This window comes from Grampus griseus, assembly GCF_964374135.1.
Source record: "Grampus griseus genome assembly, chromosome: 13".
NCBI classification, from domain to species: Eukaryota; Metazoa; Chordata; class Mammalia; order Artiodactyla; family Delphinidae; genus Grampus; species Grampus griseus.
Genome location: NC_139007.1, coordinates 40,472,001 through 40,492,156, shown reverse-complemented (window position 1 = coordinate 40,492,156; position 20,156 = coordinate 40,472,001). Strand labels below are relative to the sequence as shown.

The window sequence follows — 20,156 nt, the reverse complement described above, 5'->3', positions numbered from 1 at the left end:
AAACACCACTCTGGCTATAGAGTGAAAAATGAATTAGGAGAGGGAATGAAACAGGCATAGTTTGCTATTTATTAGCCTCAGCCTGCCTTCACATTGATATTTAGTGACTTATAAAGACTTGAAGGGTTGGAATTCCCTGGTGGTCCAGTGGTCAGTACTCTGCATTTCCACTGCAGGGGGCACGGGTTTGATTCCTGGTTGGGGAACTAAGATCCCACATGCCGTGTGGTGTGGCCAAAAAGCAAAAAGACCTGTAGGGTAGAAAAGGCATAGTAGGTATGCAGAAATGGAAAGTGTATGTTTCTATATAATGCAATTTTGGAGATAAGGGGAAATTTTCTAGTAAATGCATGCAGTTGCAAACTTTACCCTCTTCCCTCCTGTATGTCATATTAGAAGGTAACCTGAATGAATGGCAATTCCTCAAAAAAATCAAACATAGAATTACTATAGGGTCCAGCAATTCTACTTCTGAGTATATAAAAGAATTGAAAGCAAGGACTCAAACAGATATTTGTACATCAGTCTTCAAGGCAGCATTATTCATAATAGCCAAAAGGTAGAATCAACCCAGATGTCCATGGGATGATGGGAGGGATGAATGAATAAGCAAATGTGGTGTGTACATACGATGAAATACTACTTAGCCTTAAAAAGGAAGGAAATCCTGATACATGCTACAACATGGATGAATCGTGAAGACATGTTAAGTGAAAAAAGCCAGACACAAAAGAACAAATATTGAACAGATCCATTTATATGAGGTACCTGGAATAGTTAAATTCATAGAGACAGAAAATGGAATAGCAGATACCAGGGGCTGGGAATGGGAGATGCATACTGGCACAGAGTTTCAGTTTGTGAAAACATTCTGAAGAAAGGATACAGTGGTGGTTCTTACACAACAATATGAATGTACTTAATGCCACTGAACTGCATACTTAAAAATAGTTAAAATGGTAAATTTTATGTTATATATATTTTACCACAAAAAAAGTGACCTGGAAATACCGTGGAGCTGTAAGAAAGAACAGAAGGATTTCTGTAAACTAATATTGTACTGGTAATGTGAGATTTACAGGATAAAGTTAAAAATAAATAGGTGCTATCTTTTGTGTAAATATTCATATTTGCTTTTATTTGCATAAATAAACACTGGAAAGATTAACAAGTAACTAATAAAAGTTGTTACTTCTAGGAGGCAAGAGGGCCTGTGGTCACTGGAAGCAGGAGTGATAATGAGACATCTCAATGTATCTCCTTTTATGTACTTCTGATTTTTGAACTATATAGATGTATAACCTGTTCAAAATAATGTTCAAACATAGGACTTAAGGGCTTCCCTGGTGGCGCAGTGGTTGAGAGTCCGCCTGCCAATGCAGGGGACATGGGTTCGTGCCTCGGTCCAGGAAGATCCCACATGCCGCGGAGCGGCTGGGCCCATGAGCCATGACCGCTAGCTAAGCCTGCGTGTCCGGAGCCTGTGCTCCGCAATGGGAGAGGCCACAACAGTGAGAGGCCCGCGTACTGCAAAAAACAAACAAACAAACAAAAACAAAATAACATAGGACTTAAGGTAGATTCATTGTAGAGTGATCAGTAATTTGTAGTCACAAAAAACATAATTTTTTTAGAGGTATTGATTAAATATTGCTACATGTGACGTGCCCTCTCCCAGACAAGTGGGGTCCAGGGTTCAGGAGTCTGTGCCAGTGTTTGGTGTTTCAAGAGCCTGGTTTAGATGCAGAAGTGAGTTTCACCTTTTCTTCCCCTGCAAGCAGGAAAGAGAACATATATTCTGGGTAGACACTTAATAAAATCAAATTCTCTAAGTTCATCAGTAGCAAGGTTGACCATGGCAAGTGAGGTCATCATTAAACACATTATTTGACTGAGTCTAGGAGCCTAAAGCATTCAAAAAGCAGGAAACTGTCTGAATATAGCTCTGCATTAATCTAAAATGCTGCTTTCTCTGATTCCATCATTAATTAGGAACATATGATGTGTAACATTTGCATCTGAAGCCAGAAGCAGGACTGCTTAAGGTTTCTTAGGCCATGGGAGCAGAGACAGTAGCTGATAGCTGAGCACCCACCTAATTCTGCACCCCCAACCCTACCCCTCAGCAAAGGAGTAGGACTGTTGTATCTTCTCTGGTCATTTTTCTTCCAGCTCCTTCTTTCCCACCTACATCCAACAGGAAATACAGGTAGAATCCTGAGGCAGGCTGTGAGAAGTAAAGACCTGCTAGGGGCAGCTCAGCCCATCCTACTTTTATTTCTTAGCTGTGTTCCAGGGCATATGGTTTGGAGGGAGAACCCAGGGAGTCACATCTGGGAATCATGCCCAAGTTATAGCTGGTAGAGCACTTTCCAGCAAGGTTGTCAAGGTGTAGGTGAAGAGAAAGAGCTGAGTGACAGAGGCAAAATGAGAGAATTGAGAAATCTGTCATTGAAAGTAGTGAAGAAATACACAACTGGGAAGTGGCCTATAAAAGTTGCAGAGGTGGAGTTCAGATGACTTTGACATGATTCCAGCACAAGCATTCAAGGTATGCGCTACTCATTTAAAGTTATTAAGATGGCTAAGTGATTTATTTCTCTCTGCCTCATTGATCTATTTGTATGTCTGTCTTCCCTACCACATGGTAGGAATTGAAGACAAGGACTTTAACTGAACTGGAAAAAGCATGGACTTTGGAATCAGGCAGATCTATTTAAATCCAAACCTCTTCTCTTTCTAATGTTGAACTTTGCTCAAGTTATTTTTATTACACTGAACCTCAGCTTCTGTGTGCATCATAGTGTTGTTAGGAGGATTAAGTGTGAGAAAAACAATTTATAAACTCTCCCTTTTTGTATCTTCCACAGAGCTTTACATTTAAAAGGCATTTGAAATATTTATCAAACTGAGTATGTTTCTACCTATTAAGTCTGAACCCTGGTTAAGGACAGCATGAGGCAGGCATATTTATAAGGCTTTCACCTTGAGCAGCTAACGTTATTGTTGCTAAATATTTTATCAAGCAACTGCCTGTTATGTGCCAAGTACTAAGTTTTCACTTGCTGATCTGGTCTATCTTTCCTTCTTATTATCAGAGTCCAGCTTGAAGCTTTCTGCTTTGTGTAGGCCTATTCTTTTCCCTATTTACAGGACCTCTTCTCCACACCAATTTTTATCAGTGGGTTTGAGAATCATTGCCTTATGCTCATTACTCTTCTAAAAAACCTCAGTCTCATGCTCTAGGCATGGATAAGTTAGGGATTGTTAAATATCTTTCCTTCTTTTGTCTAATATTTATTGAGCACATACTGTGCTGGAGTGGATACAAACAGTATTTCTGCTTCCCAAGTTTTTCCTCTAGTTAAAAAAAAAAATACGCACATGTAAAATATATTTAATTATTTAGCAATATGATATTACTTTTGCTTTTACTATTTTACATTTTACCATGTAAAAGGATCCCATTTTAAAAACACACACATACACATAGAAAAAAGATTGGAAAGAAATGCACCAAGATGTTAACAAAGCTTATCTCTGAGTAGCGGTATTTGGGTGTGCGTGCGTGCGTGCGTGCGTGCGTGTGTGTGTGTGTGTGTGTGTGTGTTTAATGTTGCTTATCTGGATTGTCTAAATTTTCAAAAATTTCATTTTGAAGTTATGGGAGTTAAGGCAAAACTAGCATGCCAGTATGCATCATCCCCCCTCCCCTTGCTAACAGGATAGTGACCCCTCTCTTCCTCTTGCATTCAGCTTTTGCGAGAATTGAAGCACCCTAATGTGATCGCCCTGCAGAAGGTGTTCCTTTCTCACAGTGACAGGAAGGTGTGGCTGCTGTTTGATTATGCTGAGCATGATTTATGGGTAAGTCTAAACTCACTTTGTTTTTAGGGTACTTTTATATAGGTATGAAGAAATAAATGTATGTGTTCCATACTGCTAATGCACAGAAAGGAAAACTTGCTCTGTTGACCATAGTTCAAAATAAATATACTAAATGTAAATTTTGATTTAAAAGAATTAGAGCAATAAACATTAGCATCCTGTTTTACTGAGAAGATAGTATTTGTAACATTCAGAAATTTCACTTCCAAAAATCTTACTGAGTGGGAAATTGTAATTTTAGCCAGGTAATTAATGGCAGTTTACTAATATGTGTAGTGAAAATTGCTTTCTTTTGTGGTCCACACGGTAGTTCAAATTTAACCAGTTATGTACCTGTGAATAGTTTCTCTCTCTAAATTAAGGTCAATCTTGCAGCATTTTGCCATTTAAAATGGACTCCACCAGATGGAAGAGTACCTACGGTTTTGCAAATATTAGGGTTGTTTTTATCAATATATAAAAGAAGCCAAAATTTTTAATTCCAAATGTTTAAAGTTAGGAATCAGGGCATTTAAACATTTTATCCCAGGAGTTGCCAAAAGTAAAAAAATTCCAATTTGGCAGTAAGTTCAAATTTTGGATAATTAAATTTTGATTCAATATAGTGTGGTTTGTCATCTATAAAAATTATAAATCTTTTTAGGAATAACTTTAGCAAACTCATAGGTCTTGAAGGAGATTTCAGTTTATGCTCTTATAGCAGGTATTGACAACAATCTCCTCTGCCATGGATATTTAGTACCCATTTTGGCATGTTTTGGACAAGGGTGGAGTGGAGATAGAGGTGGATGTGAGGGGTGGGCGCAGGTAGAATTTCTTCCCCTTCATTACAAAGTTTTATAACCCACAATGTAACATGTGTACATAAAAATTTGAATATGATGATCTGGATGTATTTATTTCAATGGGACTGAATTCTTTTTTCTCTCCCTGCTCCTTTCTAGTAGTGATTTGCTATTTAATATTGACTACTAAGAATATATCCTAATTTCATTATGTGCCAAAGAAGGTGAACTTTCCAATAATTCTAATAATACATATAGCCAGTGATGTTACCCAAATGCACCAACTTTTTATAGAATAGGAAAGATTTACAGGGTTTTTTTCCTTTTGTTTACTCTTTCTGTCAGTAGGGAATACAACTAATACAATTTTTTAGGCAGGTTTTTAAATACCAACGCTTTTTACTTCTTGGTTTTATTTAATGAAAATCTTAATGGTTTCAGTAAATGTAGTCATTATAACCACATTAATACTGTCATATTTACCCTCAATATAGATTGTTTTGGTTTGATCTTATTATTCAAATTATTTTTCTTTGTGTCATTATTGGCCTTTAATAAGTAATCTTAAAATGTAGAGAATTTATTGCAGCCTTGATTGTGTTTTATTGACACAGGCAAAGACTATGTTATTATAATATATATATTTTAATTTTTAGCATATTATTAAGTTTCATCGTGCATCAAAAGCAAATAAAAAGCCCATGCAGTTGCCAAGATCTATGGTTAAATCATTACTTTACCAGATTCTTGATGGTATCCATTACCTCCATGCAAATTGGGTGCTTCACAGAGATCTGGTAAGTATGTTTCTTTTAAATCGCTCAATATGTGTCTTTCTCTTTTCAGAAATATCTTTCTTCTTGGTACAGTTACGATGAACATGAATTATAGAAAAATTTGAAAATACACATAAGCAAAAAAGAAGGAAATAAAAATCACCATAAGCCTATGATCAAAAGATTACCATTATTAACTTTTGGTGTATATTCTTACATTTACGCACAGCTATAAAATGTCATTGTGATTTTCAACAAATGATTGGCATAATCTTTTTTGTTTTTTAATTTTTACTGGAGTATAGTTGATTTACGATGAGCGTAATCTTAATGGGATGGCCATATGCGAAACAAGTACCTTTTGATTCATTTTGTTTTTCGTAATTTTGCTCACCATTAGTAAACAGTTTAATAATTAAAGACTGAGTTCACATTGTTTTCAAAGCTAAACTGAAATAATGACACTGCCTCCAGTAAATAGAATGTTATTAGTATTAACAATAAGTAAATAAGTAACTAACAGGGGAAATATATCAATACTTATTAGGCATATTATCCATAATTCAAATGTTTGATGTTTGGTTTTACTTTTTTACTCAGTACACATATAACAAACATTTATTAATGTCAAGTTATTTTATTCATCTTTTCATTGTTATCATTTTAGTTTATGTTGATGAGATTTTTTGTTCTTAAGAAATATGGGTACTTAATAGCTGTAATACCACTGAGTTTATAGTTGCAAGTTTTATTTTGCTTAGGCTTTTGCAGATTCTAGGGATATAGTAGGGATAGATCTAGGTCGACTCAATTTTTTTAATTGAGGAGAAGTATTTATTATAGAAAGGAATGAATACATAAGGGGATCTAGATAGTACCCCTTGCTACCTTGTCAGTCAGGCCTAGTCTTCTGGCTTGAGCATCTCTTGATGTGGCATTGAAGTTACATTGGGGCCAAATGACAGGAACCACAAAAATGCATTTACCATTTCAATAGAAGCATTTCACCTCATAATTTTAAACTAAGGTTCTCAAAGCCTTCCACTTATCCACGTTACTATTAACCATGAATCAGCATGTTTTAAAATGATCCTTGGGTACCTGAAGTTGTTCTAGGTCAAACCTTCCTTCATAAATGGTTTTAGATTTTAATTTGCTGTATATAACATAGCCTATGTGAGTTATATTTTTGAGGTCATATTCATGTTTGAATCATTGATCAGAATCCTTTACTGAAGATTAACTGATCTCAACTCTTCTCTTTTTGTGACAAAATTGTATATTTTGTTCTACATAGCATAGATTAACACATTTTATTTGTGATGTCACTGCCTGAATATCCAGTGGTACTAAAACCTAATATAAGCAGGATTCAGTTTTCTCCCATCCAAACTTGCTGCTGCTTTAGTGTCCTCTATTTTGGTTATGGCAGCACCCGCCTCCTAGCCTAGAAACTTCTTTTACCACTTGCAGACCCTTGTACTCCACATCCAGAACTTGCCTAATCCTGTCAGTTTCACCTCTAAAATATCTCTTCCATTCATCTGTTTCCATTCCTAGTGCCTCATTCCTAGTTCAGGCCTTTATTATCTTTTTCTTGTAGTATGGTGCTAGCCTCTTAAATTGCCTCCTTATCAACAATCTCTTTCCCTTCCAGTCCACTTTAGATCTTCTGAATAATTACTCAGCCCCTGCTTAAGAACTTTGAAACAGTTCCTCATCGCTTACAGACTAAAGCTATAGTTCCTTTTTTGGCTTTTGAGGTCTTCTCAGGTATAGCTCCAACTGCCTTTAAAAATTTTCTTCTGTATCCCTGTAATCTTTTACTTACACTGTACTGTTTAACTATTGATTGTTCCCTGGATCCTCCTGAGAGTTCCTGCCTCAGTGGCCTTTATTTCTCCTGCTAAAACTCCTTACCCCATCTCTACATATTCAAATATTACCTGTCTTTCAGGACCTGCACAAATGTTAAAACTTATCCTCATATCCATCATTACTTAGAAATAATCTCTCCTCCTTGTTGGTTGCTGTTGTACTTCATCTTTACTTCTCTTCTGGCATTTGCCTATTAGTACTATAGTAATTTATATAGATGCCTAGAAGATGTTCTAGACCATAAACTTATGGAGAGAGTGGGGTCTATGACTCATTTTGGTACACTACTGCTCCAGTACACAATAGATACTGAGTAAATATTTCCTTAGTGAATGAATATCAGTAAGAATATTAATTACTACAGAATGTTTTTGGATCAGGTAACATATGTATTCAGCACACTTCTCAAATAAATTTTTATTATTTCCTTGTATGTGCAAAGCATGAAAGGGTGAGGACAGTACAAACATGACTGTATCAAGACCTTCTCAGGAGTTTAGTCTGAGAGAAGAAATAATGACATGTACACAAACAATTTTACTATCCGATAGACGAGAGAGAATGTGAACATGGCAATGTGAGAAGTACAGACTAAATGCTATTCAGGGTTAGAAGAGGTTCTGAGTGGGGGAATAAGGACAAGCTTCAGAGAGGTGCCATTTGAGCTGGACTTTGAAGGATGAGTAGAATTTAAATAGAGATTTGAGAGATGAGGGTAACCTAATGAAGTGTTGGATGTAACATTTCTGAGGTGAGAAAGCACTTGAATTATCCCAGAAAGAGTGTGTAGTTCTGTCTGGCTCAAAAATGGATAAGCTGAATTAGGGTAGTATCAAGTAAGACTAGGAAGATATGGGTTGGAGCCTGATCGAGGAAGGCCCTAATATCAGGCTAGGGAGTTTGTTTGTTTTTAAGTGCTAAAAGTTTGTGAGCAACAGAATGAAGTTTTTTTTTCCCAAATGAAATTATTTTTCTCCATTAAAGAAGCCACCATTGATTATTATTACTTCATCCATAGCATGGACACAATATGTATGTTTTTAATTGAAGTATAGTTGATTTACAACGTTGTGTTAATTTCTGCTGTACAGCAAAGTGATTCAGTTATATTTATTTATACACACACACACACGCACGCACACACACATTCTTTTTAAAAATATTCTTTTCCGTTATGGTTTCTCATAGGATATTGAATATAGTTCCCTGTGTTATATAGTAGGACCTTGTTGTTTATCCATTCTATATATAATAGCTTACATCTGCTAACCTCAACCTCCCACTCCATCCCTCCGCCAACCCCCTCCCCCTTGGCAACCACCAGTCTGTTCCCTATGTCTGTGATTCTGTTTCTGTTTCATAGATAGGTTCATTTGTGTCATACTTTAGATTCCACATATAAGTGATATCATATGGTATTTGTCTTTCTCTTTCTGACTTGCTTCACTTGGTATGATAATCTCTAGTTGCATCTGTGTTGCTGCAAATGGCATTACTTCATTCTTTTTTATGGCTGAGTAGTATTCTATTTTATATACGTACCACATCTTTATCCATTCATCTGTTGATGGACATTTAGGTTGTTTCCACGTCTTGGCTGTTGTGAATAGTGTTGCTATGAATGTAAGGGTGAACGTATCTTTGTGAATTATGGTTTTGTCTGGATATGTTCCCAGGAGTGGGATTGCTGGATCATATGGTAACTCTATTATTAATTTTTTAAGGAAACGCCATACTGTTTTCCATAGTAGCTGCATCAACTTACATTCCCACCAACAGTATAAGAGTGTTCCCTTTCCTCCACACCCTCTCCAGCATTTGTTAGTTGTAGACTTTTTTTTTTTTTTTTTTTGCGGTATGCGGGCCTCTCACTGTTGTGGCCCCTCCCGTTGCGGAGCACAGGCTCCGGTCACACAGGCTCAGCGGCCATGACCCACAGGCCCAGCCGCTCCGCGGCATGTGGGATCTTCCCAGACCGGGGCACGAACCCGTGTCCCCTGCATCAGCAGGTGGACTCTCAACCACTGCGCCACCAGGCAAGCCCCAGTTGTAGACTTTTTAATGATGGCCATTCTGACTGGTGGCACCTCATTGTAGTTTTGATTTGCATTTCTCTAATAATTAGTGATGTGGAGACTCTTTTTTAAAATAATTAATTAATTTTTGGCTGTGTTGGGTCTTCGTTGATGCGTTTGGGCTTTCTCTAGTTGTGGCAAGCGGGGGCTACTTTTCATTGTGGTATGTGGGCTTCTCATTGTGGTGGCTTCTCTTGTTGCAGAGCATGAGCTCTAGGCATGTGGGCTTCAGTAGTTGTGGCATGTGGGCTTCAGTAGTTGTGGCGTGTGGGCTCAGTAGTTGTGGCTCGCGGGCTCTAGAATGCAGGCTCAGTAGTTGTGGCGCACAGGTTTAGTTGCTCCGCGGCACGTGGGATCTTCCCGGACCAGGGCTTGAACCCGTGTCCCCTGCATTGGAGGATTCTTAACCACTGTGCCAACAGGGAAGGTGGAGCCTCTTTTCATGTGCCTATTGGCCGTCTGTATTAGCATGGACACAATATCGAAGATGTGTTCTGAAGGTGGTTCTGACCTAGTATAACACTTGTTTGTATTTTACCTATACATTCCCCTAGTGCCTCTACTGCTTAAGTAACTCTAATAAGATTTGAAACTTTAAGCCAGTAGGAATATAGTCTGTGATAGCCTACTCAATTCTTTCTCTGATCATGAGGTCTGCTATCTGGACCATATTGTCATATTGTCATGGTTTTGCCAAAGTATTTTCAGGAGTAGAAGATTTAAAGTGTATGTTTACTTTATAGATATATTCAGTGGTAGATACAGAAAGATAGAGTATATCAAGTATGAATATGGTTAAAAGGGATATGTTGGAGACATTTGAAAAATTATTATTTTGTATGTGAGCTGAAGAGTAGAGTTGCATTTTTAGTCAATGAGTTAGGGTTTTTAAATGCTTCATTTCTTATTATGATAGGGAATTTGTTAGTCACAACTGTTTCAGAGTGCATGCCATCTTTAAATTTTAATTTGGTGTGAGAAACCTAGAAAATCCATACAATTAAAGGTGTTAGAGTAAATATAAATTTGCAGTAATAGTATAACCTAACAAATTTAAAAAGTAAATAAAAACCAGTGTTTTGGACTTCACACAAAGAAGCATTACATCATCAGTGAGGTTGGTGTTTTTCATTGTGATTGATTTCATATCTAGAACAGTGTTTTAATTATGTCATTTGAATACTAGAATTTAATACAGAAATAGAGAATTTAAATAAAGTCACCAAAAAGATGACTTATATTGAGGAATTGCTTTAAAAGGAAAGGAGAAAAGGAGCTAAATATATTCATCTTAGCAGAGAGACAGTTGAGACATAAGTTTATAAATATTTGGAACTTGTAAACACCAAGGGAGGAAAGATGTATTTTAATTTTACAGCAGGATATAGCTAAGAGTAAGAAGATGAAATACAGGATGACTCATTTTTATGGGATTACTATTCTGGTAGGTTGGAAGAATGCCAAGATATAGTTTATCTCTTTTTCAAAATTATGAGCTTCTTGGGCTTCTCTGGTGGTGCAGTGGTTAAGAATCCGCCTGCCAATGCTGGGGACACGGGTTAGAGCCCTGGTCCGGGAAGAGCCCACATGCCTCGGAGCAACTAAGCCAGTGCGCCACAACTACTGAGCCTGAACTCTAGAGCCCGTGAGCCACAACTACTGAGCCCGCGTTCCACGACTACTGAAGCCCGCATGCCTAGAGCCCGTGCTCTGCAACAAGAGAATCCACCACAATGAGAAGCCCACCCACTGAAACAAAGAGTAGCCCCCGCTCGCCTCAACTAGAGAAAACCCGTGCACAGCAACAAAGACCCAACACAGCCAAAAATAAACAATTAATTAATTAATTAATTAAAAAATAAAGATACTACATGTGGGGGCAATTTGTTATTAATAGACACGTAAAATATACATAGCCAACATGTCATAAACAGCCTACAGCGCTGTTGAAAATCCAGTAAAAATTCTGCCTGAACCAACGGTGTGTCATAAGGAAGAAAAAAAAATATTGCCAAACCAAAACTATGTAGTTTTGCCAGTTAATATGCCAAAATCACCCAGAGTCATTTATTACACATTTCTCTGGAGCTAGAATGTCTGTTGCTTCATTTTAGTTAATCAGCAAGTCCCAAGTTTAAACAACATTTATCATCTCACAGATTCTATGGGTCAGGAATCTAGGTGTGGCTTACTTGGATTCTCTGTTTCAGAGTCTCTTTGAAAGGTTGCAGTCAACTCAAGTCTTGATTGGGAAGAGTCCACTTCTAGTTCACTCACGTGGTTATTTACAGGATTCACAGGCTGATGGGTGGAGGCCTCCTTGTTTCCTTGTTACGTTGACCTCTCCATAGAGCATCTCAAAACATGGCAGTTTTCTTTACCAGAGTGGCAAACTTGAGGGCGAGAGAGAGAGAATGTGTGTTAGCAAGATGGAAGTCACAGTCTTCTGTAAGTTAATCATGGAAGTGACGCCTCATTACTTTTGCTGTATTCTGTTCATTAGAAGTCACTAGGTATAGCCTACACTCAAGAGGAGTAGTTACGTAAGAGTGTGTATACTGGGGGTGGGGATGATTGGAAACCGTGTCTGAAGCTGCGTACCATAGAGTCTGAGAGGCTTTTAAATGATGTTTGGATCCTGTTATTGTCCTTTTAAGTTAGTTATAATATGGTATAGAAAATGCAGGAAGCCCCCTGCTTTCATATATAATTTTTTCCATGTATAAAAATTGCTTGTGTAGTAAGAGTTTCGGGATAGTTCTAGAGAGTGAAAAAACATTATAATGTACCAATTATTCCTTCCCTTTTACGTTCTTCAGTGATTTATTCCCAGAATTTGGTATATGTTCCTTACTTTTCCCCTCCTCTTCTCTTCCCTCCCTCCTTTCCCACCCTGCATTGAACCACAAGTTTAATCCACTTAAATCTGGAGGGTGTGTTCAATTGAGATCCAGGATTTTTCACTTTGAACATACCTAGAGATTCTTTCTTTGTTATGCAGTCTGAGGCATATGCTTATCACTAATATTAGTACTTTTTTATTTCTATTTTTCTTTTTCACACACTTGTGTAAAGCAAAAGTAAAAATGCAAAGGAAACTTTAAATGATAGCAAAACCTTTGTTTTCCAAGTTTGGTAATGCTGCTGAGTTGTAACAGCTAGCTGACAAGCAGTGAAAGGACAGCATGAAATATAGTCCTTTAGCCAAAAAGAGCATTTGAAGACTTTTTAGGAACAGCACAGTATGAAAATCCAATATGTGAAGTCAAAGATGGCCCTCTGTTTTCTACTCAGCTGGAAAAAAAGTGCTGTGCTGTTCTTCTTTGTGAAAGTTTGATTAAAATAAATGCTTGGTTGTTGGAGAATTGTCTAGAAATCTCTCTTTGCCTCACAGCTTCTCTTCATAACTTGTGTGACAAGGAGATGCATCAAGTCTTTAATTTTGTCTATGCTAAACAGGGCCTGATAAGGCAAATGTTTATAATTCAAAGAAACCCTTAAAATCTTACTGTAGCCATCATGGCAGCATTTTGCAAGCATTTTCATAATGTTTTAGAGTTTTAGCTTTGCTTAGTTCTTATGATATGGGAGCTTTGAGATTCTAGATTAAAAAAAAATTATTTCTGGACTTCTCTGGTGGTGCAGTGGTTAAGAATCCACCTGCCAATGCAAGGGACACGGGTTCGAGCCCTGGTCCGGGAAGATCCCACATGCCACGGAGCAACTAAGCCCGTGCGCCACAACTACTGAGCCTGCACTCTAGAGCCTGCGAGCTACAACTACTGAGCCCACGGGCCACAGCTACTGAAGCCCACGCACCTAGAGCCTGTGCTCCGCAACAAGAGAAGCACTGCAATGAGAAGCCCGCGCACCGCAACGAAGAGTAGCCCCCGCTCGCCGCAACTAGAGAAAGCCCACGTGCAGCAACAAAAACCCAACACAGCCAAAAAAAAATAAAAAAAATATTTCCAAGATAGTTAATCTTGCTACTTAAGCCTCAGTTTACTCATTTGTAAAATGGCAATAATGATAAGTGCTTTATATTGTTGTTGATTCCATTGTCTTAGCTCCAGAGTTCCTGAATTCTTCCTGATTTCCTTTCTGTAGAAGCTTCTGTCCATTCTTCTGAATATCATCAGCAGTGCAGCGATGCCCTTTCTTTTAACCACTTGCTTCCCCAGAATTCCTGTAGCCTGATATTCCTCCTAGCCACTTATGCTTTACAGAGTAGAGCCCTACTGTAAATATGTGAAACATGCTTCTTGGTGTTTAAAAAAAAAAAAGTAGCCCATGTTTCATCTAGTTTATATTTAAATATTGCTAAATATTTTATATTTTAAAAAGTTTTAAAAAACTGGCTTAAATAGATCAAAGTTAGTGTTTCACTTAATTTTTCATTCTAACAATTCCATGCTAATCAAATGACTTATTTTTCATTTGATTTATTAACGTTTCACTTGACAAATTGTGACAGAAAGCAGCATTTATTTCAGTATGATTTAGTCACCCTAATTTCTTTCAGAATGCAGAGCTAACAATGAAAAAAGTTAAGTATGGCCTGGTTATCATCTAACCTTCAATTTTAGGTGATTTTGGACAATTACAGATCTTGTAATTGAATCACACTAGGGCTTTTGCTGGTGACCTTTTGTTCCTAACTAGTTCCTTAGAGCTGGTCCTCCACAGTCTGTGGCTCAGCTGCTCATGATGGCAGCCTGAAGACCTTTGATGGTAGTCGTGTCATCTGTGTACAGATGCTTCTACTGCTTCTATACAAGGCCTTGTAAAGATAGGTATGGTAGTGTTTCTTACAATGCTCTGGATACTGTGACACACAGCTTACAAATGTAAGAAGGTATTATTGAGGTGTGTTCTAGATACGGGGCTGTGATTCTTTCTGGCATGTCAGCTTTTCCATCATCCACACCATAGCCCAGTAACCGGAGCTTGCAGCAGAGCCCTGCACATCTGCTGGTTTGAGTTAGAGCATAGTGCTCTACCATCTGTTTGACAAGCAGGTGATACACACTAAGAATCATACTTCTAAGAGGGCCAGCTTCAAAGGGGACGTGGTTTGACTCACAGTGGCTTATGAGGCCTCTGAAGGTTCAGCTCGGCGACAGGGCTCTTTTGATGATCCTGACTTTAGTATAGTTCTCTTAGCCTGTACTGACAAACACATTTCTAGAAGGCTATTTGCCAAGTTAACTTCATAGTCCCTAAAAGGGTATATAGTCAAGATATATTCCACAGTGACAGCAATGGCAGAAACTGGTTAGGAGTGAAGACTTACAGAAGGAGCCCCAGTACTTTGAGGCCTATGTTTAGAACTGAAGAATCAATTCAGACATCCTATTTTATTAAATTAATTTTATTGAAGTAGAATTTATGTACAATAAAATATACCCATTTTAATTACAAATTGATGAATTAGGACAAATGTGTATGCTACCACAGGCATTCTATGTGACCAACACCGTAGGATGATTCAAGATCCCTTACTGAGAATGATGGTATCTTCGTCAAGAGGGGATCTTGCATTTAAGGGCTGATGATTCGTTTCACTGGGAGATTATTTATGATGGTTATTTTGTGTGATCATATTTTCAACTAAGCACACATCTGGGTAGAAGTCTTCTGTTGGTGAGGACTATAAGTCAATTAAGTATTGTTTATTTGCCAAGTGTGCTTTTGTTCTCATAACCCTGGCCTGGGGTGCATCTCTGAGAGACTTAGGTTCTAAGCCTGGGTCTGCCACTGTGGACAGTGGACTTAGTTGAGGTTATAGGTTTTTTGTGTTTCTTCATGAGTAAAATGAGAGGGCTGTTTGATAACTTCTACCTCTGGCATTCTTAATTTCTCATGATAATAAGAATGAATTATTTGATTTGAATGTGACTGTCACAAATGTAAATGGAAAACTACTTTCTACCAGTGTTGCTTCTCTGCAGATGGATTGTACTAGTTAATGAACAGGATAGCATCTGTGAATACCTTTGTAGCCTTGTTTCCTGGCCTTGCTGTCAGTGTGGAATATATCTTGATTATACTGTTGGTGACCTTGAAGTTTGTTAGGTAAATTGCCTTCTAGATACATGTGTTTGTCTTGCATAAAGCTTTTTATAAAGGCTGCTTTTTATTGGTTCTTGTTAGAGAAAAGAAAACCTTATCTCTGCTGTTCAGGCCTGTAACCACTCCTAAAAGGCAAAGACAAAGAAGTGCATTGTTAACTGTTGTGCAGAGCTGGGCTGGCAGCTGTTTACCATGAATACCGAGGTTTAATTAACATAAGTACCCGTTACAGATACCTCTAGACCATTTTAAGGTAAAATGAAATTAATCACAGCCTTTAGTATTATAGACTGCTCATTTTAAGACAGCCTACATCTAGTTATTGATACATAATTTCTAACTGGGAAGGAATTTTCGCTGAGAAAGAGCACTTTAAATAGTGGTTAGGTTCTCTGAATACAAAGGCCTATTTAACCCACAGTACACCTAAAGTATGACACTAATAGAACTATGGAACCTAATGTCCATTTTTCTGGATTTCTGTGGGGGAAGTACTGGTTTTTAGACCTAGAATGTTTGCTTTATAAACATATTTCGTCCTTCTAAGGTGTTCCAGACAGTATGCTAGGCACTGGAAATACAGGGATGGGTAAAATACAGTCCCTTTCCTAATGAATGCGTGGTGGGGAAGATACACATAAATTGATAATCATAAAATAGTAAGGTTCAAAAGAGAAACTGTAAAGTATGTTCCGGGATTAGCTATGCATAAGGTACTGAGAGTACAGAAGCATACCTAACCAGTTGGGATGGGGCTCTCTTGGAGGACTGAGCTGAATCTGAAAGGATGAGTAGAAATTTATAAGAATGACTTGGGGGACGTGGGTGGGGAGAACATTCCAGGCAGAGGGGACAGCATGAATAAGGGAATGGGGTAAGAAACTGTGAGCGCTTTGATATTACTGGGGCAAAGCAAAAAAGTAGTGAAAGAAGAGGAAGAAGAAAGAAGTAGGGACCAGATTACAGTGGATCTTAATTGTCACGTTTAGAAGCATGGGTTTTTCCTGTGGTCAGTCAGAGCTGAGCTGGTCAGGTTTTTGCTTGAGAAACACTACTGAGACAGGGATGTGGAGAATTGGTTTGAGGGTGCAGGGATAGCAGCTTTCTCAGGCTGTTGTAATGAGCTGGTTGAGAAATGATGAAGGCCTGAATCAGGTCAGAGGTAATCAAGATGGGGGGGGAGATAGCAGATAAATCTTTAGGAGGTAAGATAATCAGGCCTGAGGATTGGTTAGATTTTAGGAATAAAGGACAGGTGTTCAGACTTCTGCTTTTGTTGATTGAGTGACTGAGAAGGGAATACTATCAGAAAGAGAGACAGTGAAGATTCAGTTTGAACAAGTTGAATTTGAGATGATTGTGGAGATAGCCAGCATACAGTTGACATATCTCTAGATATATAGAAGCTTAGAGACCTAGAGGTATAGATTTTGGAGTCATTGGCATATGAGGGATTGTTGAAACCCTGGACTGAATTAAAATTAGGTCTTTAAAAAATCTATATTCAGAAGTGAGCCTGGCATATTTCATGGTAAGTGCTCACTCTGGTTTCTTAACAATTTCTTTCAAAATTGAGAACTTGCCTACCAAAGGACGATGAATACTGAGCATTGGCAATTTTCATTCATTCATTTAATTGTTCATTCATTCAACAAATCTGTTTTTTTAATTGACATCTGCTGATTGTTTTATTTAATTTTTCACTTTAAAAACAAGACCAAAATCAAAACCTCTGAACTTATACTTTTCAACCTGAAAGAATCAAAGAATATAGTTATAATTCTAAAGCAGCATCAATAAAGCAAGTGTTATTCTTATGAGTGTTAAGGGACTATACTGAAAGAAGGTAAAATATAATACTCTTATTTTGTACTTACTTTGAAATGCTGCCACTGAACAGATGTTTATTCTGAAAGATGCTACTATGAAGTTTGCAGACTCAAATACTGATAATCGTTACGTAAAAGTAAATTTATGGAATAACTAGAAAACAGACTGAATTGGAACCTGTGGATAGTTTTATGATATTAATTAGCAACATTTTTTTAAAGATATAGAAAGCTATTGTTTTAATATAAATTAGAAGTTTTAAAACCATCTCCCTTTAGTGCTTTCAATTATCACATAAACCAAAGACCCAAATAATTTCAAATGATCACAGATACTATTTAGGCAAAAATTCTCATGTGTCAGTACTTTTAATGTTGTGCACATCAAATTATAGTAAAAAATGACTATAAAGATGCAGCCCCTCTATTTCCATGAACAGCACACTGCATTACAGTAAACCGAGCTTATATTCAACCATCAAATGTGGTTCTCCCATTATTTCATTTTGTGACGGGTCATTAAGAATATCTTCAAGTCCAATAGTCTCATCATTACCCCTCAAGATATCCAATGAAAGGTTTGAGCTGGGAAGAAATGGAAGACACTGAACCTGCTGCACTGCCTTGAATTCCATTTGTAGTTTTAGTGGAGCAAATAGACCCTGGATGTTTCTCAGTGTGGAAAAGTTCATTTTATCTTGGTTGAGCTGGAAATTTTTTTCTGTTAATTCGAGAGGATGACTGGGCAAAAGTTCATTTTTCACACAAGAAAAATCTTTTCGAAGAAGATCATGACTTTCAAAAGGTCCACTTGCTGAAAGTTCAGTAACTGGAATACTGTCCTTTAGCTGAGATCCAAGTCCTCTGGCATTCACCTTCAACTCGCTCTGCGAACCCATTCAACAAATATTTATTAAATGCTGTATGCCTGGATTTCAGCAGATACATAAAGTGGTGATAGAAATATCTTCCCTGTCCTTTAGGAGGTTGCAGTCACAATAATCAGATTCTCTATATTTTTAAATCCTTTACTGTCAATGAAGTTATTTTAAGAGGTAAAATTATGATAGACTGATGCTACTAGCAAATGACTATTGTGCTTAAGAAAAAAAGCATGTCTCTCACTCTTAGTTCTTTGTCCTGTTTGTTACAATACAGAATCTTATTTGTTCAAGGTGAACAATGGAGAACAGTGTAAAGAAAGGAACATAAACTGAAAATTTTCTCCTGGGAATGTACTTCTGTATGAAATGTGACGAGAGTCATGCCACTGCTGTATTTAAAGAAAAGAATAATTGTAGCCATTAATATTAGGCTAGCACTGTTCATTGTTCAGAAACTAGTCCAGTTGATGTCTGATTGGTTTTTTCCTATTATTCAGGATTGTAGACAGTTGTGTTTGTTTTTCTGTCTTCTTTACTGGTGCTGATGAGAGTCATCTTGTGGGTTTCATATTTTTGTTCCAAATGTCCTGGTGTAGGAAATGTAAAGCAAATGTAGTAGGATAATTGTATATCTTTAGGCTGTTCTATTTATGATGTGCCAATTAACTGAAATAAATTTAACCCTGTGAAAAAAATTGATTCTATAAAAGGAAAAAGCAAATCTAGAATACATGCAAAACATCATGAATGTACATTCAAGAATTAACTAAATTCTGCTAAAATATAGATATTTCAAGAATAATTTCTGAGTAACCATACTGTTTATCACATTAATTCCCTGACTTTTGCCTTTAAAATACAATTTAACTAAAACGAACCCTGCAGCCTTGATTTGTCTGTCCAATTTTATTGCTGATAACTTGAATATGAGACATCCAACTCCTGCCATTTCTACTGTTTCTATGGTAACTAAAGTGTGCAAACCCAGCAGTATCACTTTCTTTCACAGCTGGCATTTTGTGTTCACAGTAAGAAGAGGGGTTTTAGTAAAGCATAGTCTGTGTTAACTGGGATGTAACTAGGTCAGAACAATTTTGGTATCCTTTTTTCATTCTTTTAGGTTTGTACGTGTGTGTGTGGGTGTGTGTGCATGAGCTGCAGTTTCCTTTGTTTTTTAATAGCATATACCTTCACTTAATTAATCACTGTCAAAGTTAGTCTTTTGAAAATTCAGCATAATATCTGTAAACACAACTCAGTGTGGAATCTTGAGGGTTATATGGAGTTGTTCAGAGACTTGCCCCTAGCCCTGTAGGTCCTTGAGTATTTCCCTTAAGAAGAAGAAAATCGATGTGAAAATGCTTTGAAAAGTTAAATGCATTTTATTTATTTTATTTTCCATTATGATTTATTACAGGATATTGAATATAGTTCCCTAAGTTAAATGCATTTTCATGGTGATCATGTTATTTATTTTGCTGTTATTGTTGTTATTTTGAAACATCAAGTATCTTATGACCATAACACATTCACTCGTCCTGAAGGGGACAGATAAATCCCAGTTAAGAGGTGTGCATTAAAAAATGATTCCCGGGCTTCCCTGGTGGCGCAGTGGTTTAGAGTCCGCCTGCCGATGCAGGGGACACGGGTTCATGCCCCGGTCAGGGAAGATCCCACGTGCCGCGGAGCGGCTGGGCCCGTGAGCCATGGCCGCTGAGCCTGCGTGTCCGGAGCCTGTGCTCCGCAACGGGAGAGGCCACAACAGTGAGAGGCCCGCGTACCGCAAAAAAAAAAAAAAAAGATTCCCTCTGTGATTCAAGATTTTTACTTGACTACAGGAACCCTTCTCTATGGATACTGCCCAAGCTCTAGGTTCCTTTCTCAGACTGTACAAAAGAGCTCACAGTCGCTGCTCCCCTAAACCATGTCACCACTTCTGCCCTCATCTCAGGCCTCACTCTTAGAGCTT

The 20,156-nt window shown here is 37.6% G+C and overlaps 2 protein-coding genes across 3 annotated transcripts in view; one reads left to right on the top strand and one right to left on the bottom strand.

The window, feature by feature from the left end:
- The window catches only part of CDK19 (cyclin dependent kinase 19), a 178,102-nt gene that overhangs the window by 123,898 nt on the left and 34,048 nt on the right, over nt 1-20,156 (top strand). For both annotated transcript variants that reach the window (XM_082669056.1, XM_082669055.1), the window contains exons 3-4: nt 3,757-3,867; nt 5,330-5,470. In XM_082669056.1, the coding sequence (XP_082525182.1) occupies nt 3,757-3,867; nt 5,330-5,470 (252 nt within the window). The remainder of the gene's footprint in view (nt 1-3,756; nt 3,868-5,329; nt 5,471-20,156) is intronic.
- Nucleotides 17,729-18,202, bottom strand: LOC309831794 (proteasome maturation protein-like; the record flags this gene model as incomplete). Its single annotated transcript, XM_082669142.1, has 1 exon — nt 17,729-18,202. The coding sequence occupies one exon, from the start codon at nt 18,200-18,202 to the stop codon at nt 17,753-17,755; it is 450 nt and encodes a 149-aa protein (XP_082525268.1). The 3' UTR covers nt 17,729-17,752.